The 18446-nt window shown below is 54.7% G+C and overlaps 1 protein-coding gene across 2 annotated transcripts; it reads right to left on the minus strand.

Moving 5' to 3' along the window:
* Nucleotides 1–1576: 1576 nt before the first annotated feature.
* On the minus strand, nucleotides 1577–17113 carry ARRDC2 (arrestin domain containing 2). Of its 2 annotated transcripts, none has more exons than XM_063147165.1 (8): nucleotides 16526–17113; nucleotides 6803–6869; nucleotides 6516–6663; nucleotides 5640–5742; nucleotides 5061–5317; nucleotides 3653–3815; nucleotides 3259–3410; nucleotides 1577–2995 (listed from the first exon to the last, which is right to left on the minus strand). In XM_063147165.1, the coding sequence occupies exons 1-8, from the start codon at nucleotides 16791–16793 to the stop codon at nucleotides 2939–2941; spliced, it is 1215 nt and encodes a 404-aa protein (XP_063003235.1). In that variant the 5' UTR covers nucleotides 16794–17113; the 3' UTR covers nucleotides 1577–2938. The 2 variants fall into 2 exon arrangements, with proteins under 2 accessions (XP_063003235.1, XP_063003234.1); XM_063147164.1 differs by lacking the exon at nucleotides 16526–17113 and adding an exon at nucleotides 7668–7957.
* Nucleotides 17114–18446: the final 1333 nt, after the last annotated feature.

The raw sequence follows: 18446 nt of genomic DNA on the forward strand, positions 1-18446 counted from the left end.
CTATTCTATGATTTTATGAACTTGGATGACTTTCCAAAGGGGGCTAGACAAATTCACAGAGGATGAGGCTATCAATGGCTATTAGTCATGATGGCTATTTATTACCGCCAGTATCGGAGGCAGGATACTGGGGGAGAGAAGTTGGAGGCTGCTGTTGCACTCTTGCTCCACAGTGCGAACAGAACACTGGACTAGATGGACCTTTGGTCTGATCCAGAATGGCACAAAGTCCATCACTGCATATAAAGCGATACAGACAGGAGGAAGGGGGAGCGGACAGGGTGTTCCCAGTAGCCAGGCGAAGAAGAGGTGTGCTGCGTACGGAGCAAAAATGAAAATGAGATCTGGTGAAAAGAGACCAAAGTGGGTGTGACTCACTCCTAATTGGGAATTGAATCGACAAGGGCCAGATTGTCTCCACCAACACTGAAAGTACAAGAACGGCTTTCTGTAGCAAACGGAAGGCTACTCCCAGTCACTATTGAACCCCTGTCTGATTGTGTCAAATGTACAAGTGGATAAGGAAAATAAACAGGCCGTTTCTTCTCCGGAGAAAAACTCCCCTGACAAGTACTCATGTGCAGTCTTAAGTCTTTATTTTTCTTGGGATGGGAGCAAAATTGTGCCGAATTCTGGAATAGGAAAAACCTATCCAAGGCTCAGCAGATCAAGAACAAAGCCAGCCGTGAAGTGTATCCCCTTTTTGGAGGTTTAGACCCTCTCACGTCCAGGAGCACGGAAGAGTTAATAACGCAACAGTCGCTTATTGTGACACCACCAGGGGATTCCGGGCTGGGCGGACGGAGGCCGCACCTCCGCTTCTAAGGGATGCCCCCCTCCCTTTCACCCAGGTCCTGTTTTGGTGGCAGGCAGCGTTCCAACCGGTTCAACGCCTGACCAAGTGACCTGCTGGATACAAGATGTCCCGACGTCCCAGACGTCCAGCATGTAGGGCACGGAGAAAAGGACACCCAGTCCTACATGCCTGGAAAGCTACAGGAACCAAGGAGTGGTTTATCTCAGCTCACCCCTTCCAGGAATAGCTCCTGATTTGTTGGACTACAACTCCCAGAATCCCCCAGCCACCCATGCCAAAGTGCTTAAGAAAGGCGTCAAAATCCAACCGGCAATATGCAAAGCGATGGCGCAGCTACGCTTGGGATACGGGAGACGGTTCTGATCACCGCAACTCCCAACGGATGTCATGGAGTCAGAAAAATTGGAATAAAAGAGCAGCTAAAATGTGTCAGTAAACCTATGTACACTAGTTGCTGGGGAACATGGGTGGGAGGGTGCGGTTGGGCCCTGTGTGAACAGAACTCTGGTCTTTTGGACTGATCCAGCAGGGCTCTTCTGCTGTTCTTACAGGCCCAAGCATTAGTCAGACGGTGTTGCTTTCAATTTGATGTATTTATGACTTGTTTTTGTAGGACTGCATCTGATGTGAGCCTCTTCCGAGAAAAACACTGGGCAGAAATCCAGGCAAGGGTGAAGAGTGTGTGGAATAAGACATCCTGCTGAGTTTATAAAGCGCCCCAACTTTGGGGTGGTGGAAAGAAACCCAGGAGAATCCAGATCGTTGAGAAGTTTCACAAGTTTAATGTCAACGCTTGTACAAAAGCCAGGACTTCTGAGAAAGACACGCACACAAAAATAGCTTTGTTTCCAAACAGCTTAAAGGCAGCAAGTGTATAAAATACGAATCTAGAAATCGTCTCTTACAATAAGTCTGTGTCCAAACCAGGGCATATCAGAAAAGAGATACAAAAAGGGAGTTTTACTGGCCCAGTGAGGAGGGGGAAACGCCACACTCGCTCGGGGAACGTTGGTCTGTTTGAAGCATATGGAATGCAATTCAGAGAGGGAGTCGCACGCTTGTTTGCCGGATCTTGGCCCATCCTGAAAAGGGGGGAGCACCCCCCCCAAAAAAACCCTCCTTTGCAAAGGGCCTTTTATCACCCCTTGCAACTGTTTTCACGGGACCAGTTTTCCACTGCTCCATTGCAGCTGAAGACTCCCTTTAAAAGTCCTGCAGAGAAGGCAACGGATCCCTCCCACCAACAATTAAATCTCTCTCTGTCTCTCACATCGCTCCCTCCTGCAAACAGACGGGGGTCTTTGGGCGTTCGAAGGCAGCAGTGAACTGAGGCTGAAAGTTGAGCACCTGATGCAGGGATCTCAAATACCCACCAACAAGAGGCAATGACTGTGAATTGCCCCCTTGCTCCTCTGTGGTTTAAAAAACAGACAACTCCCTGAAAAGTGTGTTGTGGGGGAGGATGTACACACAGCCACACACCCCTGTGTCATACCACACCATTACCAACCCCCGGTTTGTTCTTTTGGGTTGGGGCGGAACCACTTCCTGGGGTCTCCCCTGTCCCTGCTGCTCGTTCCCACGGGTGACAGCAGGTTGGACCAGTCGGAAAAGAGAAACCAAACTGAGTGACCCGAAAATGTCAGAAGGTTCCGATAACGCCGCTGAGTCACAACGGCAGAAATTCTCCCCGGAGGCGTCTGGCCGGCTTCCTTCTACAAGGCACAGATGGAATCCCAAAATCCTGAGAGGAGCAGGCCGGACAGGCTCCGCTGCTTCCGTGGAGGGGTGGCGCGTGTGAAAACCCACCCTGCAAGTCTAGGGGGGGCAGCGCTTGGCACCAGGACCGGAGGACGCTGCAAACGCATGGCTGTCCGTCGCACAACGCGTGGGGTCAAGGACCGCGGCCGTCTCTCCCTTTCGCCGTCGCCGGTCAAGCCCACATTGGCTCCGTGGAGAGTCCCATGCGCAGCACCAGTGGGAGGGCGCGACCCGCCCCTCGCTTCTGGGGACGGAGGCCTGTCCTCCGCCTCGCACTCCCGGTCGCCGGGGCCGGCCTCTTCAGCCCAGAAAAAGGGATCTCCGTTCTAACCTTGATCACAAGTCAGGGCAGTGCTTCCTTCAGCAGGTCATGCAGCGCGGGCGGATCGAGTTGTCGGAGGGAGGGTTGGGGTCCACCTGGTGGGGGGCGAGGAGGGCGAGACGTTAGGAGCAGGCACCCTGAGGAAGCACCGCGCACCCCGCAAAAACACCCGAAGGAAAACACCCTGGCTAGGCGCGATGGTAACTATTAGAGTCACCGTCTCCCAATGTGACATCCTCCAGATGTGATGGACGCCCTCCGACACATCTGGAGGATGTCACATTGGGGGAAGGCTGCGTTACAGAACGGCCCCTTCCAAAGAGACCAAGAGACAACCCCGATGGAGCCATGCCCTCACCTCTGAGTAGAGAGGAGGGGGCCGGAAGCGAAATTCTTGGATGTAGGCAAAGAAGGGCCCCTCCACGATGCCGGAGGGCTCATCCTGGCGGGGAGGGGACAAGTTCTCGATGAGTTCCTCGCCAGACACAACGGTGGAGTAGTCCGGTGGAGCTGAGAGGAGAAACAGACGGGTGTTCAGATGAGAATGCCCCCCGCTGAGAAGGGCCCAGCGTCCGGGCTCCGCGCTTTACCCTGACTGCCCCCCAAGTCCGATGCAGGACTGAGCATCCGTTACAAAACCTTTAACTCGATGTGAAAACCAAGTTTCTAGTCCTTATTGCGTGAAGAAGCTTGGTCCGTGTTCAGAACCAGGGAGGGCTGAGTGTGTGTCCTGCCCCTGAGAAGATGCTTACCCTCAGGTTGGTCGGTGATTCCCATCCGGATCCAATCCAGATTGACGCTGTACTGGCTGCTGACGCTGGACGTGCGGCTTCCGAACGGGTGCAGGGGGATTGTCCCGATCACCAGGGGCAGCTCCAGGAGCAGCTTCGACGTCCCGGGGATGTCTACGCACACCTGCCAGGGGAGAGGAAAGGGGTTGTTTTTGTATCTCGTGGAGAAGCCTCCTTTTTCTCTCTCTCATGGAGAGAGACGTCCTTCTTCCAGGTCCTTGACCCTTCCTAAAAATCTCAGTTTTAGGAAGGGTCAAGGGAAAGGCTGCCCACCCGTGATTTAAAATGAATCAATGCAGCGCTGGGCAGAAACAAGATCTCCAAAGGTTTGGGACTCCAACACCCAGTAAGCCCCTACCAGCACGGCCAACAGTCAGGAATGCTGGGAATTGAAGTCCAAACACCTGAGGATCGACTTCCCGCCTGCCCCTGGTGCAGCGAATGTGGGTTTTGCCACACGCTGCTCCCCAAGCCTACAGTCACAACCATATGGGCTAGGAACTTGGCAAGGCTTTTGGGATGATTAACGAGGCTGAGCCAATATACCCCCCACATGTATTAGAGGGCAGTTTTCAACCATGGGGTTTGCCATGAGGAGGCTTCCCTGGGGGAGGCCCGGCTTACCCTGGCCTTTTAGAAGTCAGTAAAAGGACATCTTATGATTGATTTATTATTATTACTATTATTATTACTATCCCGCCTTTTTCCCAAGGCAGCTTAAAAGATTAAAACATTCCTTGCTGCCGTATGGTTAGTGGTATATTGTTTTCTGCCGCTGCTTTTAACAGTTTATACATCAGTTGCAGTTGATGCTTTTAAATTCTTTGTTTTGTGGTTTTAAATGGTTAAGTTGTGGCTTTATGACGTCGTCAGCTGCTTTGCGCTCTTTCGAAGAAAGTTGGGCGTACGTGTTTGCCAGGGCGCAGAGAGCCGCCAACCGGGGTCATGGTGAGAACGTTGGCCTGGGAAGAGCTGGGTTCGAGTCCCCGCTCAGCGCTGAAGCTCAGTGGCGGACTTTGGGTCTGTCCCTGAACTACCTCACAGGGTGGTTGTTGTGAGGATAAAACGGAGAGGAGGATTGTGTAAACCCCCCCCCCTTGGGCTCCTTCAAAGAGGAAAAAAGGCAGGATGGAAATGTAACAACAAATTAAAAATAAACAAACGTGGCTGGCTTTAGAAGGGGAGAAGGTGGTTCTCCATGGTCCTGACAGTTCTACGCCAGCTGCAGTATCAGAGGCAGTACACTGGGGAACACCAGCGAGTTTTCTGGTCGTGTGGGAACAGACCAGATACGCCTTTGGTCTGGGCCTAGGAGTCCCTCGTCTCTCTCCGCCTCGCAGAATCAGTGGGAGCCCGGTCCAGCCCTCACCTTGAGCGCGTACTCCACGTGGATGATGCGGCACTGCAGGATGGAGGGCCCCACGGGGGGGATCTTGAGGGCCCGGCCGTGCCACACTTCTCGCTTCCCCGCAGCGATGGAGTCCCCGGCCATGCTGGCCACCACGGACTTCTTCTGCTTCCGGGTGCCGCGGGCGATGAAGGTCTGCGTCTGGATGATGGCGGCCTTGGGCACCACGGAGCGGGTGGTGCAGTTGTCGATTTCGGCGAAGATGGGGATGACCTCGCCTGCCGGAGGAATCGTGGCGGGGAGGCGTGAGAGGAGGAGGAGTCGCCCCACAAGTCTCCACCTGGCATGCCCCTCTCGCCTCCTGCCCCAAGGACGGGGAAAGAAGGGTCCCCGGGAGGAGCCCCCAAAAGAATTTTGGTGGCTGTTTGGGTTAGGGATCTTTGGGGGGACACCCACGCCCCCGGCACCGCTACGTCGGCCCGCTGGGTCTCAGGCCACCCGCGCACCCAGGGCTGGGCACATGCAGGGCCACGGGTGAGGGGAAAGAAAGAACTCCCCCTCCCTCCTGGACCTGTGATCAAGAGGGGCCCCATAGATCACCTGGGGTGTAGCCTTTCCGGTCGATCTTGGCGGAGACCGAGACCTGGCCGCGGCTGCCGTACCAGACCCGGGCCAATTTCTCTTTGGCGCCGGCCTGAGGAGCCTGTCGGGAGGAAGAGAGAAATGCTTCATCAGCAGCCTGTTTCTCTTTCAATTTTAAGGAAAGAGACTTTCAGCGAAGCGGAGGGTGGGTTTAGCGGGGAGAGAAATGATGTCGGGCGATTGCTTAGTCATACTCAAAAGGAGCGTAGAATTAAACCTGGACATTTGACGCACGAAAAAGGAACGCTGGGGCATAATCAAACTGTGGAACTCCCTGCTGCAGGACGCTCATTTTTAAAAAATTTATTTTAAAGGTTTAAATCAGGTGCTTGATCATTCCTCCTGTTTCTGGATCCCCACATGCCCAGTCAATTTTGTGGTGAATGGGTCCCCTGGGTGGCTACTAGCCACGGTGGCCAAAAGTGCCGGCCAGAACCAGGCAAGTAAACACAGAGTCCGACACTGGGTGCCCCTTTCAAAAGAGAACCAGCTAGAGACAGCTCCCCAACCTGTGCCCCCCAGATGTGATGGAATGCCTGGGGATGATGGGAGTTGCAATCCTTGGGAGGAAGGGAGGGCCTGAAATGGAACCGGAAATGGAACTAAAATGGATTTTCTCGTCTGCCTTCGGCTGTGCAAACTGAACGCTACCGAACCGAGCGGGACCTTTTCAGGCTTCAGCCCAGCCTCAGTCCAGCGCATTAGGGAGGGAGGGAGGGAGGGAGGGCTCATTTTTAAAGAGGGAGGACCACCCCACCCACCCCCAACAAGGAGCCCTCTGGAAAGGAGAGCCGCCTTGCCCAGGCCACCCAGCCGCCCCGTCCTGAAGCTCACCAGCAACGCAGGCGTGTTGATGTCGATGGGCTCGATGACGGTGAACTCCTTCTTGGCCCGCTTGACAGAGCACCAGGGGCGGTGGAGCTTGGCCTTCACCCAGTAGCGGACGCTGCCGTGTTTCCCTTCGAAGGAGGTGGCCAGGGTGCTGTGGCAGAGAGAGCGGGCGTGAAGGCCCGGGCGAGGCTCCGGCTGTGCCCCACCACCACCACCACGGGAGACGGGCTGAAGACCGCCCCCCTCCCCGTCTTTGGAAGAGAGGGAAGCCGCTGGCAGCGGGGACTTACTCTGGCAGCTGGAAAGTGAAAGGGAACTCGTGCCGGCCGGCCTGCAGGACGGTGACGCCTCCGTGGTCTGTGGGGGACAGAAGCAGAAGTCAGCAGCGGGCCTCCCTCGGCGTGGCTGTGTGGGGGGCTCCCCCTCCCACCCCTCTCCAAGGCCTGGCGAGTTTGCTGTGCAGAAGCCAAAGGACGGAAAGGCAGCGCCACGGGGCGGGGGGCGGGGGGAGGCCAAAGGCCTTGCGGGCCACACGCACCGCAGGAGGGGCAGCAGCAGCAAAGGCAGAGAGTCACCCGAGAGGCTGGCTCCCCCGTGGGACGGTTTATCCTCCGTTACAGAAGAGCCCCACGTTCCTCTGACACAGGCCACGGGGCCAAAGACCCGGCCACGGGTCCCGGGCTGCTCGCAAATCCCCTGGCTGAGCCTCAGGGCCCTGCTGGTCGTGGGAGGCCCCCTCCTCCTCCGCCTGACTTCTGGGGACCCCCGGCCCAGCCCGCCCCACCTGTCAGGCGCGGTCTCCGGGCGCCCCGCGTGGCGTTTTCAGGGGGCGGCCGAGGGGGCAGGAGCAGGGTCCGACCCCTAAGCCGAGCCGGGGGACCGGGCAGCCCTGCCTGCACTTCGCTTCTCCGGAGCGCTGGCAGGGGTGAGCCGAAAGCGCCTGGCCTGGCCCGCCCTCCACCCCGGGGCGCGCGCGCGCGACGCTTACAAGAGGGCCGAAGGAGCGGCGCTCTGCACGAGCTCAGAGGCTAGCAGCGCGCGATCCCCCTGGAGAAGCCGGGTGCCGAGCGGGTGTCCCCGAACTACGCTCCCACCCGCCCGAGGAGCCTCGCCCGCGGCGGCGGCGCTCTGCCCGCGCTCCGGGGCCGGCCGTACCTGGCGGCGCGAGCAGCGTCTCGCGGTGGCTGAGGAAGTCCACCTGGTCGCTGTAGCTCTGCGTGTAGGCGGTGCTGGAGCCGGCCGAGCGCGACTCGCTCCAGTGGACCTTGGCGCAGCCCAGCGCGTGCACGTGGAGGGCGCCCAGGCGCGCCTCGCCGCTCAGCTCCAGCAGCACCCGGCCGGCCACGCTCTCGCCCGAGCTGAAGACCGGCGGCGGCGCCAGCTCCGGGCAGTCCAGCAGCACCGCGAAGCGCTTGAGCCGGTCGAAGAGCATGGCCGCGCGCGCGCGCACGCGGCGACGGGGGCTGGGGACTGGGGGGCGGCGGAGTCCGGCGCAGAGGAGCGGGCGGCGGAGTCCGGCGCGGGCCGGCTGCAGCCGCGGAGCGACGGAGGCAGGAGACTGGGGAGACGAGCAGCGCTGGCTAGCGGCGGCACCACCACACACGCACGGGCTCGGGGCTGGTGGCGCTTTGGAGCTGCTCCGGCGCCGAGCGCCCTTTTACCGGGCGGGGCACTCCCGGCCGCGCCCCCGCAGGACGGGCAGCCAATCAGCGCCGGCGAGGGGGCGGCTCGAGGAGGGGGCGGGGCGGGGGAGCAGCCCTGGCAAAACAAGGCCGAGCAGCTGCCCCCGCCCCCGCCCCCGTCTCCGGCCGGGCCAGTCCGGCGCTCCGCGAGAGCCGCGGGGGGAGATCAGGGCCCGGATAAACTTTCCTCCACAAGGACCGAGACCTGCCAGGGAGACCTCCCAACGCGCGGGACTGCAGCTCCCATCAGCCCCAGCCAGCAGGGCTCTCTCCAAAGGGGTTGGACAAGATGCCCCCCACCCCCAGTTCTCTTGGGCTGCCACCCCATAACTTGGACTGCATGTCCCATCATCCCTAGCTGGTGCTAGTCATCCTCAGGTGCGTTGGATTGCAACACCCATCATTCCCAGACAGCACCAGCTTCCTCGACCTGTGCCCTCCAAAAATGGATTGGGCTGCAACTCCCAAGATCCTCAGCTGGCACCCATCATCCCCAATCTGGTGGCCTCTAAGTGCATTGGACTGCCTGTGACAGCAAAAAACGACCAAGAGACATGTGATACTTGGAAGACTCATTTCTTCTGGCAGAATTGTTTGCAGACACTCTCCGCTTTAGCACGCTTCATGCATTGGGTGAAGCGAGCAGCATCCACGGAAGCTTCTGCCGGAATAAATGGGCCAGACTTTCAGGTGCCACAAGACTCTTCGATGATACAAAATTCTCTGGCTGACCACCTCCTTACAGCCCTGGCTAACAGGTCTCCCGTGGAGCCCTTCCTCGCCTAAGTTACACGTCCAGCTACTTAGTTTGCTTACTGTATTCGCTCGCGTCCTCTGCCCAACAACAAAAAAACTATCTGGGCGGATTACAGGACAGAAATAAAAACGCAGCAACAGAAAAACAGCAGCAGCAGCAACAGCGCTCTGTACAGGGACTACGTACAACCTCTCCGCCAAGACCTTCTCAGCAACAGGCTCCGGGCCAAAGGTGCTTTGGAAAGAGCAGAAAGGTGGGTGGCCCAAAGGCAGGCAGGCAGGTCCGGTGTTTTCCCAGATGGCAAACAGGGCCTGGAATCTGGAGCAGGGGCGTGTCACAGCACCCACACGGCCGTGGCCTCCGTGGGAGGCTGCACCACCCTCCCTCTGGAAGCCGGCCAGCGCCTGGCCTGGTAGGGCTTTCCCCAGGGAAACCAGAGGGAAAAACCGACAAGTGCAGCCTCTTCCTCTTGTCCAGGGCGGGGCTAGACCAGTGCTCTGTAGGTGTTGGGGACTTCAACTCCCATCAGCCACAGCTGATGGCCAACGACCAGGAAGGCTGGGAGTAGGAAACCACAACATTTGGAGGGCGTCTCTAAATCCACCAAGGCTGGCTTTAGCGTGGAACCCTAACGATCCGTCTAAAAGAGTATCTTGTTTCCAACAGAGGTCAGAGCAAGGCCAGGCTGTAGCAAGGCGCGAAGGCCACCGTCTCACCCTCCTGTGTATCTCCCGCGTGTCCTACTCAGGTATACTGCTTCTAAACACGGAGCTCCACCAGAAGCAACCATGACTAACCACGAGGGATGTGTAGCAGCATACCAGGGAAATGTTATAGGAATTCTCAGGGGGAACCAGGCATTTGCTGAGCATAAACCCTATGCAAAATATTATTTATTTATTTATTTATTTATTACATTTCTATACCACCCAATAGCTGGAGCTCTCTGGGCCGTTCACAAAAATTAAAAACATTCAAAGTATAAAACAACAGTATAAAACCATAATATAAAATACAATATAAAAGCTCAACCAGATAAAAACAGCAGCAATGCAAAATTACAAATTTAAAACACCAAGTTAAAATTTATTTATAGACTGTGATAATAAAACAGCATTTATAGAATGCTGGGAGAATAAAAAGGTCTTCACCTGGCGTCTAAAAACATATAACGTAGGTGCCAAGCGAACCTCTTTAGGGAGCTCATTCCACAGCCGGGGTGCCACAGCAGAGAAGGCCCTGCTCCTGGTAGCCACCCACCTCACTTCCTTTGGCAGGGGCTCGAGGAGAAGGACCCCTGAGGATGACCTTAGGGTCCGGGCAGGTACATACGGGAGGAGGCGTTCCTTCAGATAGCCTGGCCCCAAGCTGTTTAGGGCTTTAAATGTTAATACCAGCACTTTGAATCGGGCCCGGACCTGGACTGGCAGCCAATGAAGCTGGAAAAGGACTGGCGTGATGTGTTAAGCATTCCAGAGCAAAAAAAACCATTTTGCATGTGCTAACCAATCAATCGATAATCAATCAATCAATCAATCAATCCTTATTTGCTTAAAACCAAATCTCATCGCAAGACAGGAGTGACAAATCTGCCCTAACCGGTCAGATCAGAACGTCTCCACAGCTATTAGACATAATTCTGTCTCACTTGTGGTTTTAATGGAGGTTTAATGCATTCATTTTATTACCGTCTTCATCCAGTTTTATTTGTGGCTATGAGCTGCCTTGAGTGCCATCTTTTCTCAATAGAAAAACAGGTTGCAAATCAAATCAATCAATAATTTTAAAAGCAGGTGCGCAGATCAGAAAATGTGATGTGTGACATATGTCAAATATCTTCCACCTCTCCGCGCCCGTAAAACTAGAGATGCGGGTCGCGTGGAACGCTCAGGTATCTTGCTTCCAAATAAGCAGAAAGGCGGAGTTTAGAAGTGCAACTTTCTTATTAAAGGGGTCTGTGCTGTGCTCGTGGCGATGAGGCAGAGCATGGATTCGCTTCACGTGCCTCGACCCTAAAGGAAACCGGGGTTTTGCATGTGAGGAGAAGGACGGCAGGACAGATGCACCCTTGGTTTTTGAAGGAAGGAAGTTTGCATCAACTCTTGGGCACGCTCTGACCTCTCATGGAGGAGAGGGAGCATGGCATGCGCGCGGACGTTTGGCCTTTCTGCTGACATGAGCAGTTCGTTCAGTTTGTCTTGTGACTTTCATGGAACCATAGAAGAGCAGAGTTGGAAGGGGCCTACAAGGCCATCCAGTCCAACCCCCTGCTCAAGGCAGGAATCCACCCTAAAGCATCCCTGACAAATGGTTGTCCAGCTGCCTCTTGAAGTCCTCTAGTGTGGGAGAGGCCACAACCTCCCTAGGTAGCTGATTCCATTGTCGTCCTGCTCTAACAGTCAGGAAGTTTTTCCTGATGTCCAGCTGGAATCTGGCTTCCTTTAACTTGAGCCCGTTATTCCATGTCCTGCACTCTGGGAGAATTGAGAAGAGATCCTGGCCCTCCTCTGTGTTTCAAGTATTTGAAGAGTGCTCGCATGTCTCCCCTCCGTTTTCTCTTCTCCAGGCTAAACGTGCCCAGTTCTTTCAGTCTCTCTTCTTAGGGCTTTGTTTCCAGACCCCTGATCATCCTGGTTGCCCTCCTCTGAACACGCTCCAGCTTGTCTGCGTCCTTCTTGAATTGTGGAGCCCGGAACTGGACGCAATACTCTAGATGAGGCTTAACCAGGGCCAAATAGAGAGGAACCAGGACCTCACGTGATTTGGAAGCTATACTTCTATTCATGCAGCCCAAAATAGCATTTGCCTTTCTTGCAGCCACATCGCACTGTTGGCTCATATTCAGCTTGTGATCTACAACAATTCCAAGATCCTTCTCGTTTGTAGTATTGCTGAGCCAAGTATCCCCCATCTTGTAACTGTGCATTTGGTTTCTGTTTCCTAGATGTAGAACTTGGCATTTATCCCTATTAAATTCCATTCTGTTGTTTTCAGCCCAGCGCTCCAGCCTATCAAGATCACTTTGAAGTTTGTTTCTGTCTTCCAGGGTATTAGCTATCCCACCCAATTTTGTGTCATCTGCAAATTTGATCAGCGTTCTCTGCACCTCCTCGTCCAAATCATTAATAAAAATGTTGAAGAGCACTGGGCCCTTTGCAAAAGGCAAGGCTGACGCTTAGGAGACCAGGAACACACACACGTGCACAAATAGGCAGAATTAATCCAGGGTGTGGAAGATCCTTTCCAGGGCTACTTATGCACCCCCTGAACATGCAAAAATAAATCAATTAATCTTTAAGGGCACATGTTTAGACAGGAAAAAAAGACCTACAACAACTCCCAACATCCCCCAGCCAGCTGGGAGTTGTAGGACCTTCTTTTTCTGTCTAAGCATGCATAGGACGGCACCCTAAGGCGCTACGTTCTTTCTGCTGCAGTACATTAACTGGGCTCCCCTTCTGGAAAGGGTGACCAGCACTTGATACCCCAAAGCGAAAGCGGTCTCTAAGCTGAAGGACTTACAGATTCACGGCACAACCCCCGGCGTGTCTACTCAGAAGTAAGTCTGCACTGATTTCAGTGGGATGGACTCCCAGGTCAGGGCATTTTGGATCGCTTTAGAGATAAGCAAGGGAAGATGGACATACTGATGGTGAGAGACACAAGGAGTTTTGCACGGCCGTGAATGTGAAATGCGGCAGGAAGGGGCTGAGTGAGAAATCTGCCCGGCTCGCGTTTCAGTGCGAACTCCCCGAGACCGTACTTGCTCGAAGTGCTTTTTCTCCCTCTCTCAAAAGACTAGAACCCAGCATGGTCCTCCCATGAAGCTGATGGGTGGGAGATTCAGGAGAAATAAAAGGAAGGACTTCTTCACACGGTGCAGAGTTAAATTCTACCACAAAATGTAGTGATGGCCACCCATTTGGAGGAGGTGATCCATGGCTACTAGTCCTGATGGCTCTGTGTGCCCCAGTTGCTGGGGAACATGGGTGGGAGGGTGCTGTTGCACCATGTCCTGCTGGTGAGTCCCTGGTCTACAGCTGGTTGGCCGGTGTGTGCACAGAGTGCTGGACTGGATGGAGCAGGGCTCTTCTGATGTTCTTCTGTTCATTGGGGGACGGTTGGTAGTATAGTCCCACCCATTTTGCCTTCAGCCACGCCCGCTATTGGAATACGCCCCCCCCCCCCCCCGATGTTTTCTGAAACTGAATTCAGCTCGTGGGCTGAATTGCCACCGGAGTAGACAATCCTGGCTAAGAGGGATCAGTAGAAGGCAGCTTTGTGGAGCCAGTTCTCCATGCTGGGACCTGTGCGTTGCACGCCAAAGGTCCCAGGTCTTTCCCCTGCAGGGTTGGGAAAAGTCCAGCTGAAAAGAACCACAAGGGCCGGCATGGTGGGGCACGTTGTGAGGAAGTGAGAAGAAAGCGAAAAGGCCTTCGTCCCGCTCTGCAGAAACGGAGCAGTGCAGGGGCCAAGGGTCGCATGGCCGGGCACCTGTCGAGGGCCCACTGACAAGAGCGCCCCCTGGAGTTGCTCCTTCTCTTCCCCACTGCAACCTGGGGGATCCCCTGCCTCTCGCTCCGGGCCAGATCGGAGAGAAGGAGGAGTGGGCCCACTTGTTCCCTGCCTGTCGGGTGAGCGAGAGCCATGATGGGGTTGAAAGACCCGTGGTCTGACTTGAAACGAGCGACAGTCCCCAGCGCTGATGGGATTTCCCCGCCCCCTCTGAGCTCTTGGGTGCTGCCGCTTGGCTGACCCAGAAGCCACAGGGCGTCACCATGTTAACAGGCGGGATCGGGAGGGGGGATATTGACAGAGCCGGCTAAGAGCTCTGGGAGAGAGCTTTCTGCGCGGACGCCTCCCTGTGCAAACAGCGCCAGGGCAGGTATCCTGGAGTCCCAGGAGGGGTCCTGGAAACGAGAACGTGCTGGAGACGGAGTCGGTGCTGCTCCAGGGAGAACGCGGAGTCTGGTGTAGTGGAAGTTCTTCCTTTGTCCTCCTGTTCTTCTCCGGAGTCTCAGAGGCGACATAGGCAGCCCCCAACGACAGGGCCTTTTTAGTGGTGGTGCCACTCCTTCCAAACTCCCTTCTGCGGATAGGTCCAATCGGATTGGAAAGGAGTGGGTTAACCCTTTCTTCCCCAGCTAAAATCTCCCTTGAAAATCTGCCCCCTCCCCCAAATTACCTTTTCCATTGGGCCCCAGTGGACGCGCAGGTCCAGTTCTTGTTTACATATCTGCTGATTCGGGGTCGGACCCTTTGGAAGCGATCTTGCTGGCTGGCTCCACAGCGAGTGTCAAATCTCTCCTGAGAGTAGAGCTGTTCCTAGCCTGTCTTGCAATGTTTTGGCCGGAGACCTCCGTTTCCCCGCCCTCCTCCCTGATGGCGACGGATCCAAAATAAAAGTCTTTACATTTTGCTCACGTTCATCCGGACTTGTCTCTGCAGGTCTCGTTTCCTCTTTCCTCTGGAAGTTTAGACTGGAAACGCCTCGGGGCAGAGAACTGCTTGAGTCTTCAAGCGGCCTTTTCTGGAACAGCCTGGAGGCTACAAGAGTCCCGGCCACATTCAGCAGCAGCCTTCCCCCTGTTCCCTTTGAGCTTTTCATACAGAATTCAAGGCCTACTTTCCCATGTGGGCATTTAAGAAGCCCAAGAGTGTAAAAAGAAAAGGAAAAGAAAAGTAGATTTGGAATTTTGGCTGCATTTTTATTGCTTAAAACAACGCTTTTTCCTCACTGGCCCAATCTTAATTTTCTCTGCTCTTTTCCTAAGAGGGCCTTTTTTAAAAAATGCTGCTGCTGTTGTTTTCTCCTCTGATTTCACAAGCGGCCTCGAATGGAAGCAGAGAAGCGGAAGAAAGTGACTGCAAACACGCTACCCGTTGAAACGCCAGCCGTTCAAAACGTCGCTTCTGAAACTGAATTCACGGTGGTGTTTTTGTTGGGCTGAAGAGACCGATGGGTCTCGTAATACGTCACCGTATGGGTACGTGTGGCCTGGATGAGATGTAAATATGTATCATCCATCAGTGTGAACTATCGGTCAGTATCTCTATTTATTGTGGATTTGATAGTTTGAGTTTAACGTCGTGTCTTGGGAGCGCTTGTGGATGAAAGGCAGTTTAGAGCGTTTAGAAATAATCCTGGTTCCTTAAGTGATACAAACCCGGCCTCCACCAAGTCATCAACTCACCCCCAAAACACACATCCCTGTCCCAGAGCCAAAGGCCCTTGTTCCCTCACCTGCAAGGGGAAAGACAGCCCTGCCAAAGCAGCACCAGGTGTGTCAGAACCTCTCCCTGTTTGGCACCAAATAGGACTCCGGGGTTCTTTGTGCAAAGCTGCCAGCCCTGGCAAACGGGGCTCCCTCCCAGGAGTGGTTTGAGGGGGCAGGTGCCCATGCCAGCCTTCGTCCTGGAAGATTCAGGACAGCTGAAAGGAAGGGCTTCTTCACACAGCACAGAGTTAAACCATGGAACTCACTGCCACAGGAGGTAGAGATGGCCACCCATTTGGATGTCTTTTAAAGGGGGTTGGATAAATTCCTGTAGGCGAAGGCTATCCATGGCTACTAGTCCTGATGGCTATGTGCCACCTGCAGTATCAGAGGTCGTTGCTGGGGAACATGGGTGGGTGGGTGCTTGGGGGTGTCCCATGAGCCACGGTGTGACCAGAATGCCATACTAGATGGACTCTTGGTCTGATCCAGCACGGCTCTTCTTAAGTCCTTACGGTCTTATCCCATTCAGTGTTTAGATCCAGCTTTCATTTTCCAGAGAAGGCCCAAAGCTGCTCACAGGCCGTCAAAAGACCCACCCCGGAAATCAAGAACTCTTCGCAAAGTCTGCTTTCGCTACCCAGACCGCGTCGCTGGCATTTAAAGAGCAGCTCCTTTCCTACATGCGATAACGCCGCCTCGGAGACGTTGACGCCCACTTTTGGCTGGCACGCAGGCCGCGCTGCAACTTTCCTCTAATGGATTAATTTCATCAAAGGCGTCCGTGAGGAAGCAGCCACCCACCCACCCACCCACCCCCAGCAGCTCTCCCCACTGACGCACACGACTACAGAACAACCGGACCTATCAGGCTCAGCTTGGCGCTCCGTTTCCTGCCAGCAGCCCTGACAAGATGACTGTCAACAGCCCAAAAGGAACTACAGCGGCCGGGCCGTCCGGCGTTCGAAAATTCAGACCCTGGCGTTGGATTTCACCATTAAAATCCAGGTTTTGGGGGTGGTGGGAGGCAAAAACGTGGCGAGGAAAGGCAGCTAATGATGGAGATTAATTTCAACAGGCAGAATGGCCGTCCCCCTTCGAAAGCGGAAGGGTTGTCAGGGCCGGTTTCAAGAGCTGAGTCAACACCTCTGGGACTGGGAGTTGGTCAGAGAGAGAAAGGGGTTCGTAAAGATACACTTTTAACCATGTTTCCAAGTTTTAAACGTGTTTTCAAATCGATCGACAGTTCTGAACATGGTACATGGATTTACGTTTTGACTGCAAGTCGCCCGGGGCGATCTGTTAGGGCCGATAGGCGACTCACAAATCGATAAAGGAGAAGGAACGGCCTCTCACCTCTGATCAGCAGCTGCCTCCTCCGTAGGTAGGTCTCGTAGGCGGTGTAGTCGCTGTACACCGTGTTCATGCCGATGCTCTTGCTCTCCAGCCAATGCGCAGTGGCCAGGCCCCGAGCGCACACCACCAGCGCCCGGACCTTGAGCGCCTTGGCCACCTCCAGCACCACCCGTCCGCAGAGCAGCTCCCCTCCCCGGTAGACCGCCCCGGGGCCCCGGCCTCTGTCCAGCTCCAGGACGAAATTCCGGATCCTGCTGAAATGCTGCATGGCTTTGGGCCTACTGCTGTCGGGGGCCGTCGCCCGGCGTGCCCTCTGGAGCGGAGGACACAACCCTGAGAGGAGCGGGACGGAGAGCAGCCGCCTTCGGAGCCCAGCCAGGCCTCAGCCCAGCAGGGGTGGTGCGCAATCCATGCGCTCGGAGATGCTCCTTGCCGGCGTCGGAGCTCGCTGGCAGTCCGGAGAGCGAGGGCCTGCCGGTGCTCACAGCCCTTGCCCGCCACAAGGGAAGGCGTCCGGACAGTTCTCCTCCGTGCCGACCGATCAGGCGCATAGCCGTGCCTCAACTGACAGCAACAGGCGTCGCAGGCAGAGCGGACGGAAGGGGGAAGGCGCCTCCTTCCCTCCACCTCCTCTTCCTTCCAGGGAGTGTCTTAAAACCGCAGCGGGCAAAGATGGTTGGCTGCTCTCAGACCCACAGACCCCCCAGGCATACACGGACAGACAGACGGGTGCAGAAGACTCTGCACTTTCCTCTGTTTACGCTGTGCTGCTATTGTTACTGCTGCTAGCAGCTTTCTGCCAGGATAAATGAGTCCGACTTTTCAGTTGGCACGACATTCGGCGTTGCTTTCCGTGCAGTCAACCAAACGCAGCGAGAGGCCTTCGAGGGCTCGAACTCGCCTCCGTTTCGTTTCTTGGCCAGCGGGGCGAGTGACTTTATGCGCGCTTGGGAAAAGGCCGCAGGGACTTTTGCGGGGGCGGTTGTGGCCACGAGGATGAGCAACTTTTCACACCGATTGTGAGCTAATTCTTTGCAGAGAGGTGTTATTTTGTTAGTTTAGTTCCACATGGGTACTGTGTATCAGCTGGATTGTTTTCCAAACGTTGTTGAATATAAATATTTTTTATTGTGGCTAGGTATATTGTTACTTATTTCGAGTGTTTGCTGGTTAGCCAAGTTTGCTTTTGTATAAACACACACACACACACACACACACACACTTTTAACATGGTGACTTTACAAGAAAAACACAACTCCCGTTTCAGAGAATTTGGATCAGATATTCTCTTTTCAGTGGCTCAGTTTGATTGCTTCTGTTTTTATCCCCATTTTTTCAGGCACAAGATAGTTGCTTTTTTCTAAGATTAATTTTAATAGCACTTTAAAAAATTGTTTAGCTGTGCTCAATGGGCTCAAGTGACAGGAAGCCAGATTCCGGCTGGACATCAGGAAAAACGTCCTGACTGTTAGAGCGGCACAACAATGGAACCCATGACCTTGAGAGGTTGTGGGCTCTCCCCCATGAGAGGCCTTCAAGAGGCAGCTGGACAGCCATCTGTCAGGGATGCTTTAGGGTGGATTCCTGCATTGAGCAGGGGGTTGGACTCGATGGCCTTAAGAGGACCCTTCCAACTCTACCATTGTATGATTCTATCATTCTGTGCTTTGATGGCAATATTGCTTACCTACCTTGAATATCTACGAGAGAAAGGCAGGACGTAGCTTTTATTATACGCAGAGACACCAGATCTTTCTGCTGTACATCAAATTCTCAAAGTACAGCCTTCCTGAATCTGATACCGTCTAAATATGGACTACACTTCCAATCATCCCCAGCAAACATAGAGTGATGGGAATTGTAGTCCAATGCACCGACCAACACGTTATTAATAGTACAACCTCACAAGCTTTGCTGCAAT

Source organism: Elgaria multicarinata, chromosome 23 (genome assembly GCF_023053635.1).
Source record: "Elgaria multicarinata webbii isolate HBS135686 ecotype San Diego chromosome 23, rElgMul1.1.pri, whole genome shotgun sequence".
NCBI lineage: Eukaryota > Metazoa > Chordata > Lepidosauria > Squamata > Anguidae > Elgaria > Elgaria multicarinata.